At 41.3% G+C, this 18,567-nt stretch overlaps 1 protein-coding gene across 1 annotated transcript in view; it reads right to left on the bottom strand.

Moving 5' to 3' along the window:
- Nucleotides 1–2: 2 nt before the first annotated feature.
- The window catches only part of scfd2 (sec1 family domain containing 2), a 149,103-nt gene continuing 130,538 nt past the window's right edge, over nt 3–18,567 (bottom strand). The window contains exons 6-9 of the mRNA XM_053614690.1: nt 17,865–18,010; nt 9,184–9,318; nt 6,688–6,807; nt 3–915 (exon numbers count right to left, since the gene is read on the bottom strand). Coding sequence (XP_053470665.1) covers nt 823–915; nt 6,688–6,807; nt 9,184–9,318; nt 17,865–18,010 — 494 coding nt within the window. The 3' untranslated portion in view covers nt 3–822. The remainder of the gene's footprint in view (nt 916–6,687; nt 6,808–9,183; nt 9,319–17,864; nt 18,011–18,567) is intronic.

The raw sequence follows: 18,567 nt of genomic DNA, 5'->3' as shown, positions 1-18,567 counted from the left end.
TGTTTTGTCATGTACTGCTTATTTTCAGACACCTACTGAAAACACAAACTCAGCAAAGATTCAGTTAATGGTGCTGGAGTTGCCTGTGTCATCAGTAGAACACCAGGTGTTTGGCACAGACAGAGTATGAGGCAGCACAATAAGAAGCAGACCAACACCAAGCTAACCCTTTAAAATGCTGACGTTAAGTCATAAATGTGGTTGGAATCGCTTGGTAATATGTTCTACACATCTACAAAGAGTATAACACTGTTTATTAGGGATGGTACCACTGGGGGGGGGGGTAAAGTTAACAGGGAAAAGTTAGTAATGCTTTGTGTAGTGTTCCAAGTGCATTGTAGTTTCCATGATGCTTCACAGGAGGACACACACACACACACACCAGTGAATTGTGAGTGGAGAGAAAGGGTGAAACTTTCAAGGCAAAAGAAAGGAGAGACACAAACAGGAGTGTGAACTCCTAACGTCTCTAACTCCATCCACACTCGAAGTCTCTCACTCACACACACAAATATGTAGTTAATGTCAAATTTATTTCAACCTGCAACAATTTACAAATTGTGCAAACAATACACTTTAAGAAGTGCCCTTAGCGTCGATTAACAATAAACTACTTTAATCTGCATTTGTTTTCAGTATATTAATATTTTTTTAAATAGTGTTTAGTCTCTTTACAGTAACAGCCACACTTTTAACAAACCATTCATATGTGCACCACAGAAGCATGTGTGTGTTGGTCTCTGGTAAATAGAACATGCTTCTATTCTGCTGTGTGTGTTCAGGAATGTGTATGCTTTACTGTGTGTGGTCTACTTTCTCTTCTCACACTCCTATATCAGGTGAGAGTCTGTCAGTGCTGAACAGCAGGTGTGGAATATCAGCTGGCCGCAGTAGCCTGGTCGAGATCACCAAAACCTGCGAAAGACAGAAACACACACTACACATGAGCTCACACAGCACCTGACACCTACTCACACACACTCTCACCAGATTATTATGCTAGGAAATGCAGACTTCACAAATACTACTGTAACGTCAGTACAGTGTGAGCAGTCACGTCACACCCAGACGTCCCAAACAAAATCATTAATGCAAAGCAGAGCTCCAGAAACGGCCATTAATTGTATTTGACAAATTTAAATGATCGATGCTGCCATATCATGACTTGCAGGGAGCTCCGGTATTTGTGTTCTTGACGATTCCAGGTATCACGCTATCATCGTTGTTATTATTGTGTAGTAGTCTTTTAATTCGTTTCTAAACTCAAATGACAAGCTTGTATGATTAGAAGTTTGATTAGTCGCTTCTATTTGACTAGTATTTAAACTAGAATGTATTCCAACCCCAATCGCTTGATCGATGCGTCTCGTCTCTTATTCTCACGCTTGGGTTTAAATGGTGTTGAAATCCCGTGGCAATAATAATCACTTGCTTCTTGTAAAAAATAAAAAAAATGTATGGACTGTATTCCGCTTCATTTAAAAGCTTTGGATAAAATCATATGCAAAATGCAACCATGTAAAGGGAGGGATTTGATGAAAAATCGCACCTTTCAGAATAGCATGTTGGGACCGATATGGAGAGAACAACATCCTAACAAGGTTAGACACTTGGTACACTTTTCCATGCAGAACTTCTTTAAGCTTCCGTATGTTCTTATTTCAGACCACATGTTCTCAGTAGTGTTGAAATCCAGATGTTAAGATTTTAATTTAGCAAACCACTCATTTTGTATTTCGTTAACCGTTTCTGTGATGTTGTGGAAGTATGTTTGGCTCGTCATTTTGCTGAAAGCTCTATCTATGGCCAAGTCTGAACCTCCTGGCAGAGGCAACCAGGTTTTGTGCTGTAAATATCCTGATACTTAATGGAAATCATGGTGCCATCAATCTTCACAAGACCCCCTGCACGACCCGCCACAAAACATCAATGCTCCACCTCTAACAAACGGGCTGATAGTGTGCTTGACCAAAAATTTTTATTTTGTTCTCATCTGACTACAACACACAGCGTCAACTGTAATTCTAATAATGCTCGGTGAAGTTGAGGTTGCATTTTGTGAGATGCTCTCAGGCAGAGCTTCTTTTTTTGTTATTGCAACAATTCTAAAGCCATGCTGTTATGAAAGAATAATCTAGATTGTATCCTTCTGAAATGTTTCTCTTTGTGGTTCTTTTCCCTCCTTCACCATCATCCTCACTCTGTGTGGGAGCAGTCTACTCATGAATATAATTCCTGGCAAACTTTCACCTGTTTCAGACATGTGAAATTTTTCGCTATGGCCCTAATTGTGCTAACTAGACCGCAGGGAAATGGGACATTGACTACGTTTACATGGACAGCAGTAATCTAATTATTGACCTTATTCTGAATAAGACAATATTGTGATTAAGGTGTTTACATGAGTTGCTTTTAGAACATTCCTTTCATGTTCAGGTTTTACATGTTATAGAACATGGATCGATTAACGGCACACGTCATTATGTCCCCACGCCACGCCGTCCGACGTTCCCTCCAGAATTTCACGTATCGACATACAGTTCGTCTTCGTTATGGAACCGTATACAGTTATGAGTGTTTCATTTTTAATTTTACGAAAGCTTCAAGTGCAGTTAATTATTTGTCACGCTGTACGTGCAAATAGACGACTGCTTGAAGCCGTGGGCTGCGTCCCAAACCACATACTTACCTACTATACAGTAGCTGAAATACATGTATTTCTTCCGTTTGGGACGCAGCCGTGCTCTCTTGTTTGCCGTCAAACGGTTGAGCACTGCCGTGCTAAAGCAGGAATACTCCACATGTCTTAATTCCATTTGTGTTTACTTCGAGTATGACTTTAGTCGGATTAAGGTCATCAATAATCGCTGTTTACATGCTAGTTTCTTAATCAGAGTATCGTCTTAATCAGGTTAATATCGGATTATTGCTGTCCATGTAAACGTACTGAGAGTTAAACGTAACAACAATGTTCCTGTGGACAAATAATTATATTTTTTTTGAGAATGACAATTTGCTTGCATTTATTTAAAACATTCCTTAGGGATACATACTACATACATAGATCTATTCTCACAGACAGGCCAATGACCCACGCACAATCCTACCAAATTTTAAATAACCAAGAATAATTATCTTCATGACGGTCACTGTACTTAATGCTGCTGATTTTAGACTATTACATTTGAATAGTGAGTTGACGTTCGTGCTGAGGCACTGCACTATTATGAGGCCGAGACACTTATAGCCACCATTTTAGTTCTTTTTTTACCGAACCATTGATCTGAGCTCTATTTATGGAGAGCCAGAATGTTTTTTCCACAGAGTGCAGAGATGTGAATGATTCAGAACACTTGATTTTACAGTTCTGTAGAGGGGGGAAAAAAATAAAAAATAAATAAAAATTTACAGGAAACTATGCTTAGTGATTGAACTTGGGCATTCCACCCTAAAATCACAATATCGTAATGATGCCACTAAGGACAAACAGACATGTATGCATTCTGAGGTCAAGTTGTGTGTGGGCTGGCTGTTGGGCGCTTTTCTGTTTTCTGCTTTTAAAATTTCAGATTTATTCATGAGATAGGGCTTTGATCTACCATGGCTCTTTCATTCAGGCCAGAATCTATTTCGTTTCTATTCAGTCTGGCACACAAACGTGTGCACACACTTTTTAATTTTTAGCTTTGATTCTCTGTGATAATGAGCCATATGACTGATAGTGATACAGGACCTCTGATGTCCTAATGAATAGAGGTCAGCCTGCTTGCGTGTATGCAAACACACTCACCCACCCAAACTCTCCATACTTACTGTAACACCACATTATACTCCCCCTCACAACTAGGGATGTGTCTTCTGCCTAATTTTATTAACAGGATACCCGTAAGACTAAATGAATGTATGTTTGTTTATCCACTGTGAGAGGGGGAATAGAGAGTATTTAATATGATCTAATGAAGTATTATTTTCCATTGCAATTAAACTTTCTTCCTGTTGGTGGTGGCAGACATGTTTATCTGTTTGACAGACCAATGAAGAGAAATATTAAACCCACAGCTAACTGTCAGCCTCCCTGAGTGTCAGTGCAATAATTCAGTAGCCCTAGTGTAGCAGTGCAGGCACTGTATCAAATTCAAACTTTATGACATTTAGAACTTCATGAACTTTAGAACTGTCAAATGGTTACAACCACTTTGAGATTTGTGATTTTTACTGGATTGTACTACATTGTACTCTCAACTGTAACATCATAATATTCACTGTAACACCATATCACACTCTCCACTGTAACACCACACCATACTCTCCACTGTAACACCACACCACACTCTCCACTGTAACACCACATCACACTCTCCACTGTAACACCACACCACACTCTCCACTGTAACACCACACCATACACTCCACTGTAACACCACATCGCACTCTACACTGTAACACCACACCATACACTCCACTGTAACACCACATCACACTCTCCACTGTAACACCACACCATACTCTCCACTGTAACACCACATCACACTCTCCACTGTAACACCACATCACACTCTCCACTGTAACACCACATCACACTCTCCACTGTAACACCACATCACACTCTCCACTGTAACACCACACCACACTCTCCACTGTAACACCACATCACACTCTCCACTGTAACACCACATCACACTCTCCACTGTAACACCACATCACACTCTACACTGTAACACCACACCATACACTCCACTGTAACACCACATCACACTCTCCACTGTAATACCACACCATACTCTCCACTGTAACACCACATCACACTCTACACTGTAACACCACATCACACTCTCCACTGTAACACCACATCACACTCTCCACTGTAACACCACACCATACACTCCACTGTAACACCACATCACACTCTCCACTGTAACACCACACCATACTCTCCACTGTAACACCACATCACACTCTCCACTGTAACACCACATCACACTCTCCACTGTAACACCACATCACACTCTCCACTGTAACACCACATCACACTCTCCACTGTAATACCACACCATACTCTCCACTGTAACACCACATCACACTCTACACTGTAACACCACATCACACTCTCCACTGTAACACCACATCACACTCTCCACTGTAACACCACACCATACACTCCACTGTAACACCACATCACACTCTCCACTGTAACACCACATCACACTCTCCACTGTAACACCACATCACACTCTCCACTGTAACACCACATCACACTCTCCACTGTAACACCACATCACACTCTCCACTGTAATACCACACCATACTCTCCACTGTAACACCACATCACACTCTCCACTGTAACACCACATCACACTCTCCACTGTAACACCACATCACACTCTCCACTGTAACACCACACCACACTCTCCACTGTAACACCACACCACACTCTCCACTGTAACACCACATCACACTCTCCACTGTAACACCACATCACACTCTCCACTGTAACACCACACCATACTCTCCACTGTAACACCACATCACACTCTCCACTGTAACACCACACCATACTCTCCACTGTAACACCACACCACACTCTCCACTGTAACACCACATCACACTCTCCACTGTAACACCACATCACACTCTCCACTGTAACACCACACCATACTCTCCACTGTAACACCACATCACACTCTCCACTGTAACACCACACCATACTCTCCACTGTAACACCACACCACACTCTCCACTGTAACACCACACCATACACTCCACTGTAACACCACATCACACTCTCCACTGTAACACCACATCACACTCTCCACTGTAACACCACACCATACTCTCCACTGTAACACCACACCATACTCTCCACTGTAACACCACACCACACTCTCCACTGTAACACCACATCACACTCTCCACTGTAACACCACATCACACTCTCCACTGTAACACCACATCACACTCTCCACTGTAACACCACACCACACTCTACACTGTAACACCACATCACACTCTCCACTGTAACACCACATCACACTCTCCACTGTAACACCACACCATACTCTCCACTGTAATACCACACCATACTCTCCACTGTAATACCACACCATACACTCCACTGTAATACCACATCATACTCTCCACTGTAACACCACACCATACACTCCACTGTAACACCACACCACACTCTCCACTGTAACACCACACCACACTCTCCACTGTAACACCATATCACACTCTCCACTGTAACACCACACCACACTCTCCACTGTAACACCACACCATACTATGTTTAGAATGCAATATCAGCTTGTAAATTCAATATTGAAAGTATAGAAAGTCAAATCCCTTATCATGTTGTATTATTAAAAAGGCATTGATGCTCTGTGCAGCTCTATCCTTTACCTGCATCATTATTACACCACCTATATACTATTCTATATGACAAAACACTATACTATACTATTCTAAACACTATACTATTCCACTATGACACTATACTATTCCACTATGACAAAAACACAATTTCTCCATTACGACTTCACACCATGCTCTACACCTTAACCTCTACCTCTTCAATTTAACACTATACTTGGTAATTTCTTAGTATATATTGGCTTGATGCAAAATTGTGTAAAAAAAAACCCAAACAGTTTTAAGGTGTTAAAGAGAACTGGAATTATATATACTCACCTGTGTCCCTGCTTTATGGGTGGAGACAACCTCACGGATAAGGCGGATCTCTGATGCTGTGACTCCACCCACCATGAAGAGAAGCAGCAATGAATAATCACTTGGGTGGGGCCGATTGACCTGCAGAGAGAATTAGAGTTATACTCTTACTACTTTTGTGTCGTGATTCAGATCTCGGTTCGAGTGAAGGTGGCCAAACGTGTTCACTGATGACTTCCACTGTTGGCCTTCATTTTGAGTTCTTTGATGACTGATAAGTTTTATTGCAAGTGGAGCAAATCTAAGTGGTAATGGCAACAACAACAACATTCTTGGAGGTTTTTCTCCAATTACACTTTTGCTCTATTCTGCTTGTCCTCTCCTCTTCTAGTTTGTGTATCCCATCTAGGCAACACTGTCACCAGATTTCATGACCAGCAGCAGTACTGTCCAGGTTCTCAGATTTAATCTTGCACAACCTTAATAAAAATTTTCATTCATATTTTAAACTCTTTTTTTTATTTTATTTTTTTTTTTAAGCCATGACATAGCAGTCCTTCTATGGGGGAGATGGTGTGTGGTCTTCATAAATTTTTAAATATGAGAAACCCATTAACACCATAAGAATGTACTGAAAACAGCCTACACACAACACAAACACACAAAACCTTTGCACACATGTAGATGCTCTGTATGAGTGAGCCATGTGGTGCTTAGCCACCCCTGCTGGGCATGAATGGCTGGGCAGACATGGAGGTAGCATGTGATTGGCTGAAAGTAGTGGCAAGTGTATGATTCATAATGACACAATCACTGAGACCGAAGTGGCTGCTTTGCCATGTGCTACGCTGGACACTAACTCAGGATGGAGACGGAAATAGAGTTGCAAATCGAGCATGTCGATTACATTTAATTGTCCCTTGCTGATTATGGTATCGTACACAACTAAGGATGTGTGTATAAATAAATAAAGTAAGCCTCATGGTTCACATGTGCATGAGCGAGAATTTGTGAGCAAGGATGTGTTAGACACCACAGGGGTAGACACACAGCATGGACATGTGCACCTGCAGCAACATGCTCATTTCCTTGCATATGTGTGTGAGAGAGAGAGAGAGAGAGAGAGAGAGAGAGAGAGAGGTTGGGAGCATTGACGGGGAATGATGAAGATTGGCAAACTATGACTAAAGCAACCTCTCTCACGCTCTCGCTCACACTCATGCATATACACCCTTGGTGAAGATAAAAAGGTTATGAAATATATATTTCTGGTTAATTAGCTTAGTTAAAAGTAAAAGGTATTCTAAGAATAAAATGATCAAAATAAATATATATTTTAACAAAACCATGCATGCTATAATTACTGGCATACCTATAAATTCTCATGAACAAAACGTACCTGAAGCATGTTCCAATTTATATTTTAAGTCCACTTGAGTTTATTTAGGAACTCTAGACAATCATCTGTGACTTTCTGTTTCACTGGTGACACAGAGTCCAAATTGGTTTTGGTATTTTTACAGTACTGTAACTTTGACTGAAATTGGTTTCTATGGTCATATGAGACAAAAATACTTTTGGGCAACAAACACTGAAGGTGGGTTTGCACGTAAAAAGAAGGATATTTATATATAAAAGCTCTTAATCCCCACTGTAGTATTAGAAATGTAGAAATTCTGTCTGCCTCTGCCAACAAGCTAAACCTAGGTTGTGGCCGGAAAATTCTTGCCAAAAAAAAAAAAAAAAATCCATACAAAAATGGTTCAGTGACCAGAAAATCAAGCTTGTAATATGGCCATCCCATCCCCTGATCTAAACTCCATTGGCAACCTGTAAGGTGAGCTGAAGAGGAGTGTGCTCAAGAGAAGAGCTAGGACCCTGGAGGATCTTGAGAGATGAGGAGTGCTCTCAACTTTCTCAACTCATCATGCATTAGAAGAAAAATAAAAATCTGTTACTGGCATCACTGACTACACAGACTAACCATCATAACGATGATAAGTAGAAAACGAACCATTTACCTCAGTACACAATCTCGCCCCCTCTAGGAAAAACACCCATATAAGGTCAGATATTGACGGGAATCCTATTACATAAACTCAGACAAAAGCATCTGATCAATACTGGAATTGCGGCCAACGATTAATGGCTATTAAACCTGCACTTTTCATCATGCGTCAGACACTAAAACAAAAACATCCCCGCCATTTAACACGTGTAACACCCACGCACTCAACTGAAAACGGAAGGATGATAACTAAAAATAATAATAATAACGATGATATGCTGACAAAGTCAGGTTGCACAAAGTCCTAAATACAGGGGTGTCAATACTTGTGAAACATGGTTTTGTTAAAGTTTTTGTTTTCTCAGAATAAATTGACTTCATGAAAGTGTAGATTTCTCTCTCTAGTTAACCACAAAGACATTTCCCCATATCTTTTCACCTCTTATCCTTAGCAAGGGTACCAATTAAGTATTGAGACCATCACTTCGGTATATTTCTTTGCACTTTACCTTCATAAACATGCTGAAACCCGTCTTTAGCAGGTCAGTAAGTCCTCCAGAAGCATGCTCTATGTCTGGGCACTCAGTTCGGCTTGGGTTGAAGATTTCCTCCAGAACCTGCTTTACGAACGGACGATACGCCGCCTACACAGAGACAGAGAATCAACATTAATGTTCATGGATATTCATTCAAGGGCCTTTTTTCCAGGAACAGCGACACGTAGGCCAAACACTATTTTAAATCTGACACATGTGGAGCCTCAGGGTGTTGCCCAGTCTCTGCTGATTCTGGGATTAGTATTCATGGAAAGATATTTGTCTGGAAGAGACGATTCAGTGCTCTGAGCTGATTATGTAGATGTGTGTGTGTGTGTGTGTGTGTGTGTGTGTGTGTGTTTATATCAGTAAAACAGATAAAGAGAGTGAGTGAACGTGCATGTGAGGTTTCTGTTTGTGAAATCTCCTAGAAATAATACAGTACAACCAGACCAAAACATAACACTGACTGAGGCTCACTTCATAAAGCCACAAAGACCAACAATATATTTATGAGGTGAAGAACGTAACAAGGAATTACACTTTCAAGAAGGGATATAATAATAGAATCTACACGAGTGCTGTGCTAGTTTATTAGGAAACCATTAACGAATAATAAAAAGGACTAATGAGACGTAACTATGTCTTTAAGAAAGGTTTAAAAGTTGGTGCACTTCCTGTGAGCCATAACACTTTGAAGCACATGCTGCAGTGGTGGTGCTGTTTAAAGAGATAAAGGATAAGAATAAGAATAATATGATGATTCATGTATTGAGCGTATGACTGAGGAATGCAGGACGCAGATTCTGTTTAGCTCAGAGGAGTAGCAGGCAAAAAATAGCACCTGCACAGCTCAGTACTGACCTTCAGATAATCATGCAGCATGTGAGAAATACATTCTGTTTTAGTGTGTGTGTTTCAGTACAATGGGCTCCAGAAGTCTGAGAGCACTAGTGAAAAAGATTTTATTGTGCATTCCTTAAATGATTGCCGTACATCATTTACGGTTTTCATTTCAGTTTCTTAATATTTAGTACGTCCCCTGTTTGCTTTGATGACAGTGTGTACTCGAGCTGGTACGGACTCCACAAGTTTGTGCAAAACCTGATGATCCATTTGAAATCAAACCCATCAGTGTCGTCTGAACATGTGCTTCATTAGAAGAGATTAGACGAGGAAAATCTGACCTTTTGTATAAAGCGACTAACATGCTCCGTAGAAATAGTGCAGAATCTTAGATATGAAATATTCGAGCTATTTAGAACATTTACTTTCTTTGTTTTAAATATTGAAACCTTTCTGTTTAGAGTCCAAAGACATGCGCTGTAGGCTGTTGGCATAGAACAAGACTATTTCAAGCTTGAAATGAGTAAAAACATTTTCTTACTCAACCCCCTCCCCCCCCCTTTTTGCAGTGTTTATTGTTATATTGCATTTGTATTTACCTGCTACGACATTTCTTAGCTTGTGTTTGGAAACCAAGAAATCAAGAGGGTTTCTGTGGTTGAAAATAAATGCAGTTTGATCATTATCATCTACAGAATTGAAAATGGACCTAAAATAAATCCTTAAACTTCGGCAGCTCTTCACTTGACACAGAATCAAAGCAAAGCTAAAAACACCCATTTGTCCTGTTGACCCTGAGTAAAAAGCTTAAACAACCTGAGCCTGCTATGAGTCAGACACACAATAACCCAACACACACACAGGCACGCACACACACACACACACACACACACACATGTCTGTAAACACAGAACTTACTGGCATCACTGACTGCGTGTAACACCCACGCACTCAACTGAAAACGGAAGGATGATAACTAAAAATAATAATAATAACGATGATAAAAAACAAACAAACCATCAGTGAAAACCCACATTCTGTATAATATTGCAGTGGGTCATCCCTTAGTCATGTAATGAAGCATTACACAAGCGCCTACAATCTCTATTAATATCAGTGCAGTACAAATCAAGAATGAAATCATAACAACATGCCCTTCCAGGTCAATGTGGCACTCCTACTCTACATTTCATAAAAATAATGAAAAACAAAACAAAACATACCCAGCCTTTTCCTCAGTGAGTGTTCTTATATAAACAGCACATTGCATACAGTAAAATCCAGAGAAACCTTTCACAAATATCACATTTACAAATATCACATATATGTAAAAAGAATAACAGATGCAGATATCTTGAGCTGAAACACACAGGAAATGAGGGGTGTCAGTATTTTCACACATATACACTATAGCCAATACTATATGGATACCTGGGTATTGAACATCCACATGCACTAATGTTATTATAGTCTATTTGTGTTGCGATTATGTTTGTAACTATTATTTGTTACATCCCTACTGCTATCTTGCACTGGACACATTTGGCACTTGCTATATAATATAGTATAGGTATATTAAATACTGGTATAAAGAGTCAAGTCTCTCAGATATACTGAAGATATACATGGGGTCTATAGTGAGTTGTTGGTCTAGCATGGGGTCTATAGTGAGTTGTTGGTCTAGCATGGGGTCTATAGTGACTTGGTGGTCTAGCATGGGGTCTATAGGGAGTAGGTGGTCTAGCTTGGGGTCTATAGGGAGTTGGTGGTCTAGCATGGGGTCTATAGTGACTTGGTGGTCTAGCATGGGGTCTATAGGGAGTAGGTGGTCTAGCTTGGGGTCTATAGGGAGTTGGTGGTCTAGCATGGGGTCTATAGGGAGTTGGTGGTCTAGCATGGGGTCTGTAGGTGGTCGCTGGTCTAGCATGGGGTCTGTAGGTGGTCGGTGGTCTAGCATGGGGTCTGTAGGTGGTCGGTGGTCTAGCATGAGGTCTGTAGGTGGTCGCTAGTCTAGCATGGGGTCTGTAGGTGGTTGCTAGTCTAGCATGGGGTCTGTAGGTGGTTGCTAGTCTAGCATGGGGTCTGTAGGTGGTTGCTAGTCTAGCATGAGGTCTGTAGGTGGTCGGTGGTCTAGCATGGGGTCTGTAGGTGGTCGGTGGTCTAGCATGGGGTCTGTAGGTGGTCGGTGGTCTAGCATGGGGTCTGTAGTGAGTCGGTGGTCTAGCATGAGGTCTGTAGGTGGTCGGTGGTCTAGCATGGGGTCTGCAGGTGGTCGCTGGTCTAGCATGTGGTCAAGCTCCTAAGAGCAACAATGCCTCCTAATTACCTTGTAATAACAACCATCTTCTATTGGCTTGAAAAGGTGTCTGATTTGATATTATGCCATAAAAACGAATGTGTTTATGAACACTTTTCCGATTCTGACACCACGCAGGGTGCATATGTCGGAGCGACTAAAGTAAAATGAGGTCACTGGGCAAAACATTTTTTGAGAACTTTTGCTCTAATTTAACTTATTCAGTAAATTAAGCAATCAGGAGACTGTAGACACTAGAATCAACTGTAAGGTATTAATGCTACAACAAAACTCTGGTCATAAAAATGAAAATACAGAGACAACAATTGCACAGTTAGTTATACACAATTGCTGCAAATATCTGGTCAAACCCTTATGTTCTATGGCAATAACGATATCTAAGAGAATCCATCTATATTTCTAAAACCCATCTAGCTACCCTTTAAGGGAAAACTACCTGCTATCTAAAAAGGTAAGATTTTCAAAGTTAATATTGTGTCCGAACTGAATACATAAATGGATAATATTCTGTACCTACATAATGTCATAGCACAAAGAGGTTAAGCGGCTATAACAATGGATTATTCCCACAAAGGGACAGGCATTTTTCTGCAAGCACTCTTACGTTAAATTAAATTCCATATGGAAAAATCATAATAAACTGCACTAAACTATAAACATTATAAACATTAGAAATCATTTCAGATTAACTAGACCAGAGGTTTTCTTAATGATGCCAAGTTATAATGTAACTTTATTGAAAACCTATTTTATTTGATTTTTCCAGTAATCAGGATGCCAAGAAATTTGCCTGTGGAAATCATTATGCTACAGTGGTTTGGGGGAAAATGGTTCCTGAATGTAAGTGTGTGTGTGTGTGTGTGTGTGTGTGTGTGTGTGTGTGTGTGTGTGTTTGTAAGGGACAGTAGTCTTTTTATAAAGTACAATCTTGTTTTTCTGTGTGTTAAGCCAAATCATGCGATGTTTCCAACCTCTCAAACTCAATACACCTGCATCAGTAGCCAGGCTTCTCTATTTTCAATATGCAAAAGAAAACCTGACTTTTCCAAGTAGGGTAAAATCTATTCTGAAACAATACAACAGCATTTTTTGGGCAGTGGTGGCTCAAGAAGGTCAGGGGTTCAAGCCCCAGCACCTCCAAGCTGCCACTGTTGGACCCTTGAGCAAGGCCCTTAACCCTCCCTGCTCCAGAGGCACCGTATCATGGCTGACCCTGCGCTCTGACCCCAACTTCCTGACATGCCGAAGAAAAGAATTTCACTGTGCTGTAATGTATATGTGACCAATAAAGGCTTCTTCTAATTTGCCCCGCCGTGCATAGAGGTACTGTGCCAGCTAATACAATACACCCCCATTACATAAAAGAAGCATAAAATATTGTGTCTGATATGAACTCATTTGACCATTTTATTAGATATAGCTATTGAAAAGGTCAGCTTGTACCCAATGTGTTGATCACATTACTTCTGATATGCTCTTGATCGATGGAAAATTGATGAAAATGGACCACCATGGGACCATTCTTTAGTTTGCTCCTCTCTGGGAAAGAAAATAATCCACCAATCAAATGTATCCAGCCAAAAGAGGTTCTGTGTTCAGAGACTTCGATGAAGGGATTGAAAACGATCACACACACGTATGTAACGAAACGTATGTTTTTGAAAGGTGTGTAACTGTACTGTACAACTACAGTGTGGACTAACAGGGTGTAAGTGTGTTTAACAAAGTGGCCAGTAAGTGTTCACAGCAGTGCCACTGTCTCTGATACACTCATTCCAGCATCACCAACATGACCTTGTGACTACCACGTCACTTCCGATTCTCCTCTGATAAACATGTAGATAATATAACTTGCCCCTAATAACCAAGCAACATAGTGTATGATCATGGCCTCAAAAGTAACGAACAAGGTCATATACTCGATAAGCACTTTATTAGGAACTACTCATTTATACAATTATCTAATCAGCCAATTGTGTGGCAGCAGTGCAATGCACAAAAACCCGAAGATATGGGCCAACAGGTTTGGGTAATATTTACATCAACCACCAGAATGGGGGGGGGGGGGGGGCTACAGTAACTCAGATAACCACTCTGTACAGTTGTGGTGAGCAGAAAAGCATCTCAGAATGCACAACACGTCGAACCTTGAGGCAGAAGACCACGTCAGGTTTCAATTCTGTCAGTCAATAACAGAAAGCTGAGGCTGCAGTGGGCAGAGACGCACCCAATCTGGACAGTTGAATGCTGGGAAAATGTAGCCTGATCTGATGAATCTCGATTTCTGCTGAGACACACAGATGGTAGAGTCACAATTTGGCACCAACAGCATGAATCCATGAACCCAACCTGCCTTGTATTAGCAGTCCAGGCTCGTAGATGTGGTGTAATGGGGTGAGGAATGTTTTCTTGGCACACTTTGGGCCCATTAATACCAATCAATCATTGCTTGAATGCCACAGACTATTTGAGTATTGTTGCTGACCATGTACATCCCTTCATGGCCACAGTTTACCTTCTTCTAACGGCTACTTCCAGCATGATAATGCACCGTGTCACAAAGCAAAAGTCGTCTCAAACTGGTTTCATCAACATGACAACGAGTTCAGTGTTCTTCAGTGGCCTTCCCAGTCACCGGATCTGAATCCAGTAGAACAGCTTTGGGATGTGGAAGAACGGGAGATTCGCAGCATGAAAGTGCAGCTGAAAAATCTGCAGGAACTGCGTGAGGTAAACATTTCAACATGACCAGAATCTCTCAGGAATTTTTCCAACATCTTCTGGAATCCATACCATGAAGAACTGGGGCTGTTTTGAGAGCAAAGGGAGGCTCTATTACAGTATTACTATAGGGTTCCTAATAAAGTGTTCAGTGAGTGTATATGAGTGCAGTTATGTGTGTACATAAGCAGTAAACACTTTCTCTCAAATGCTGAGATTATTTTCAAGCACGGCTTTCTTTAAGCAACACTGAAAGTTTTATTTAAAACTAGTTGAAGAATAAAAAAAAAACGTCCATATCGAGACTTTCAGTCTATGAAAAAAATGAAAGTGAGTCGATCTATTGAGTGTACAGACGTGCCTATGTAATAAAATTATATATATATATATATATATATATATATATATATATATATATATATATATATAAATAAAACAGTGCCAACACTGTAAACTTTGGCATGAGTGAAGCCAGATCTTTAAAATCCATGCAGTGTTGATTTCCTCAGCGCACCGTGGCCTGTGACCTCTGGATATTGAAAAGGAGAAGAAAAACACTCGAGCAGACGGTGATGTCATCAAGCAGGCCAGACCCTTTCCCTCTCACGCAAACACACACATACACAGCAAGAACAAAGCAAGGCCACTAATAGCACTCGCATTCCTTGACAGCACTTTCATTTTTTCCAAAACCCGCAAATGTTTTTCCAATGTCAACATAACATTTGTTGTTGTTGGTCTTTTTTTTCCTGCTGCCAATTTGACATTTTCTTGCTCGGTTAGATAAACAGATTAAGAGAGCTTCCTGTAAAAATCACACTGGCTAAACTGTTCTCCAAATGAAATGAGAACGTGTTCTTCCTGCTGTCTTCTGAATAAGAGACACAACGTGTCCTCACTGTCACTGTCTCTCTCTCTCTCTCCATGTGTTCTATATTCCCTGTAACTCATTTCACAGGTACAGAACGAGAGATTAGTTTATATAACCGCCACTTTTCTCACTCTCTTGATTTCTGGTTCTTCCCTCCCGCTCATACTCACCCATCGATCTCTCACTCACACAGGAACAAGAAGCTAGGTAGGCACAGTTCCTCAAACACACAATACACTTATCAGCTCTCAGTGACGCACACAGACACAGAGGCTGCCAAGGTCCAATATGTCTCTGAGTAACTGTGAATCTGTTTAAATGTGTGTGTGTGTTTGTGTGAGAGAGAGAGAGAGAGAGAGAGAGAGAGAGAGAGAGAGAGAGAGAGAGAGAGCTAGAAAGTGACTCCAGAGTGAGCCAAGAACAATGAATGTGACAGAGATGTTTGTTGAAGCTTGCAGTATGATTTGAAAGGCTGTGTCGTACACCACATAAAAATCATTACTATAAACACGATTATTAATATAATCATACATTATTATTATTATGAAAACGCAATTATATTACAGTAGATACATTAGATACATGTGACTATATGAAAGATATTTTCACATGATAAGGTGTCATTTTACATCCAGCCATCCATTTTCTGGAGGGGGAGCCTGGAGTTTATCCCAGGGAACTCGGGGCACAAGGCGGGGGACACCGTGGACAGGATGCCAACCCATCGCAGGGCACAATCACACACATGTTCACACACTACGGACAATCTGGGAATGCCAATCAACCTACAATACACGTCTTTGGACTGGGGGAGGAAACCGGAGGAGCGAGGCAAAGCTAGAGGTTTGTAGCTGCAATAATGTAAACGACAGCTTGCAATTGTAGGCAAACTGCTGTGTATAAGAGGAATAAAACACTTTGGGACATGCTATTATTGTGAAATATTCACTTTGGGGCTGGTAGTAGGTTGAAAACCGATGGAGTTTCTTTTATTAACATCTGACTTACACCGATCAGCCATAACATTAAAACCGCCTGCCTAATATTGTGCTCTCCCTTGTGCTGCCAAAACAGCTCTGACCCGTCGAGGCAAGGACTCCACAAGACCTCTGAAGGTGTGCTGTGGTATCTGGCACCAAGACATTAGCAGCAGATCCTTTAAGTCCTGTAATTTGCAAGGTGGGGCCTCAATGGATCGGACTTGGTTGTCCAGCACATCCCACAGACGCTCGATCAGATTGAGATCTGGGGAATTTGGAGGCCGAGTCAACACCTTGAACTCTTTGTCATATTCCTCAAATTATTCTGCTGAAAGAGGACACTGATATTAGGGAATACCGTTGCCATGAAGGGGTGTACTCGGTCTGCAATAATGTTTAGGTAGGTGACCCTTTCTATCAGAGTGAGCATTAACTTGTTATTAATTTGTGCCACAATATCTCTTCTGTGGGATTGGACAAGACGAATTAGCCTTCACTCCCCACAACAATCAATGAGCCTTGGGCACCCATGACCCTGTCACTGGTTTCCTTCCTTTGACCACTTTTGGTAGGTACTAACCACTGCATACTGGGAACATCCCACAAGACCTGCTGTTTGGATATGTTCTGACCCGGTCGTCTAGCCATCACAATTTGTCCCTTGTCAAAGTCACTCAGATCCTTACTCTTGCCCATTTTTCCTGCTTCCAACTCATCAACTTTGAGAACTGACTGTTCACTTCCTGCCTAATATATCCCACCCCTTTACAGGTGCCATTGTAACAAGATAATCGATGTTATTCACTTCACCTGTCAGTGGTTTTAATGTTATGGCTGATCAGTGTATATAGGTCCAGGTCACTCATCTCAGAAGCTTGTTGTTGTAGAGGCATTTTCTGAACACTGCAGAAGTACTGACCTGGTGCGCACCATCACCGGCGCTGTATACCGAGCGCAGCTGCTTCAGGTGCTCTCGGGCTCGGCCCAGGCTGCTCAATGTCTCGAACACACGTTCCACTGCTGTGTGTGCATGCTCTGTCGTCAGTTCCTCAGGGCTAGGAACTCCTATACACACACACACACACACACACACACACACACACACACACAGAGACAGAGAGAGAGAGAGAGAGGTTAGTTGTACTATTATGAGGACCTTCCGTTGACATAATAATTAATGCTGCTAATTAATGCTATGTCTATACCTAAACTAAACGTTAAGCCAAGTAATCAAAAGAAAACATTTAGGCTTTTAAAATGTTTGTGGCTGTGGCGGTGGGGTCGAGCATCAGCTGTGGACGGCAGGTAACGCGTGATGATTCTCACCTGTGTGTTATTACCGTCAGATTATTTGTGTGTTTGTGCTTTCACTGACTGCTGCGAGAGAGAGAGAGAGAGAGAGAGAGAGAGAGAGAGAGAGAGAGAAAGAGAGAGAGAGAGAGAGAGAGAGAGAGAGCAAGAGAGAGAGCAAGAGAGAGGCATACACACACACACACACACACACAGACTCTCCCACGCATGCAGTGTATTCCTGACCTTGAATGAGACGAAGGCTGCGCGCTAGTGAAAGCCCCTTTTGGATTGCATTTCCATTCATTTGGGTTTTTTGTTACGTTTTAAAA

Source organism: Ictalurus furcatus, chromosome 25 (assembly GCF_023375685.1).
Source record: "Ictalurus furcatus strain D&B chromosome 25, Billie_1.0, whole genome shotgun sequence".
Classification (NCBI taxonomy): Eukaryota; Metazoa; Chordata; class Actinopteri; order Siluriformes; family Ictaluridae; genus Ictalurus; species Ictalurus furcatus.
This window is presented reverse-complemented; position numbering and strand designations above follow the sequence as displayed.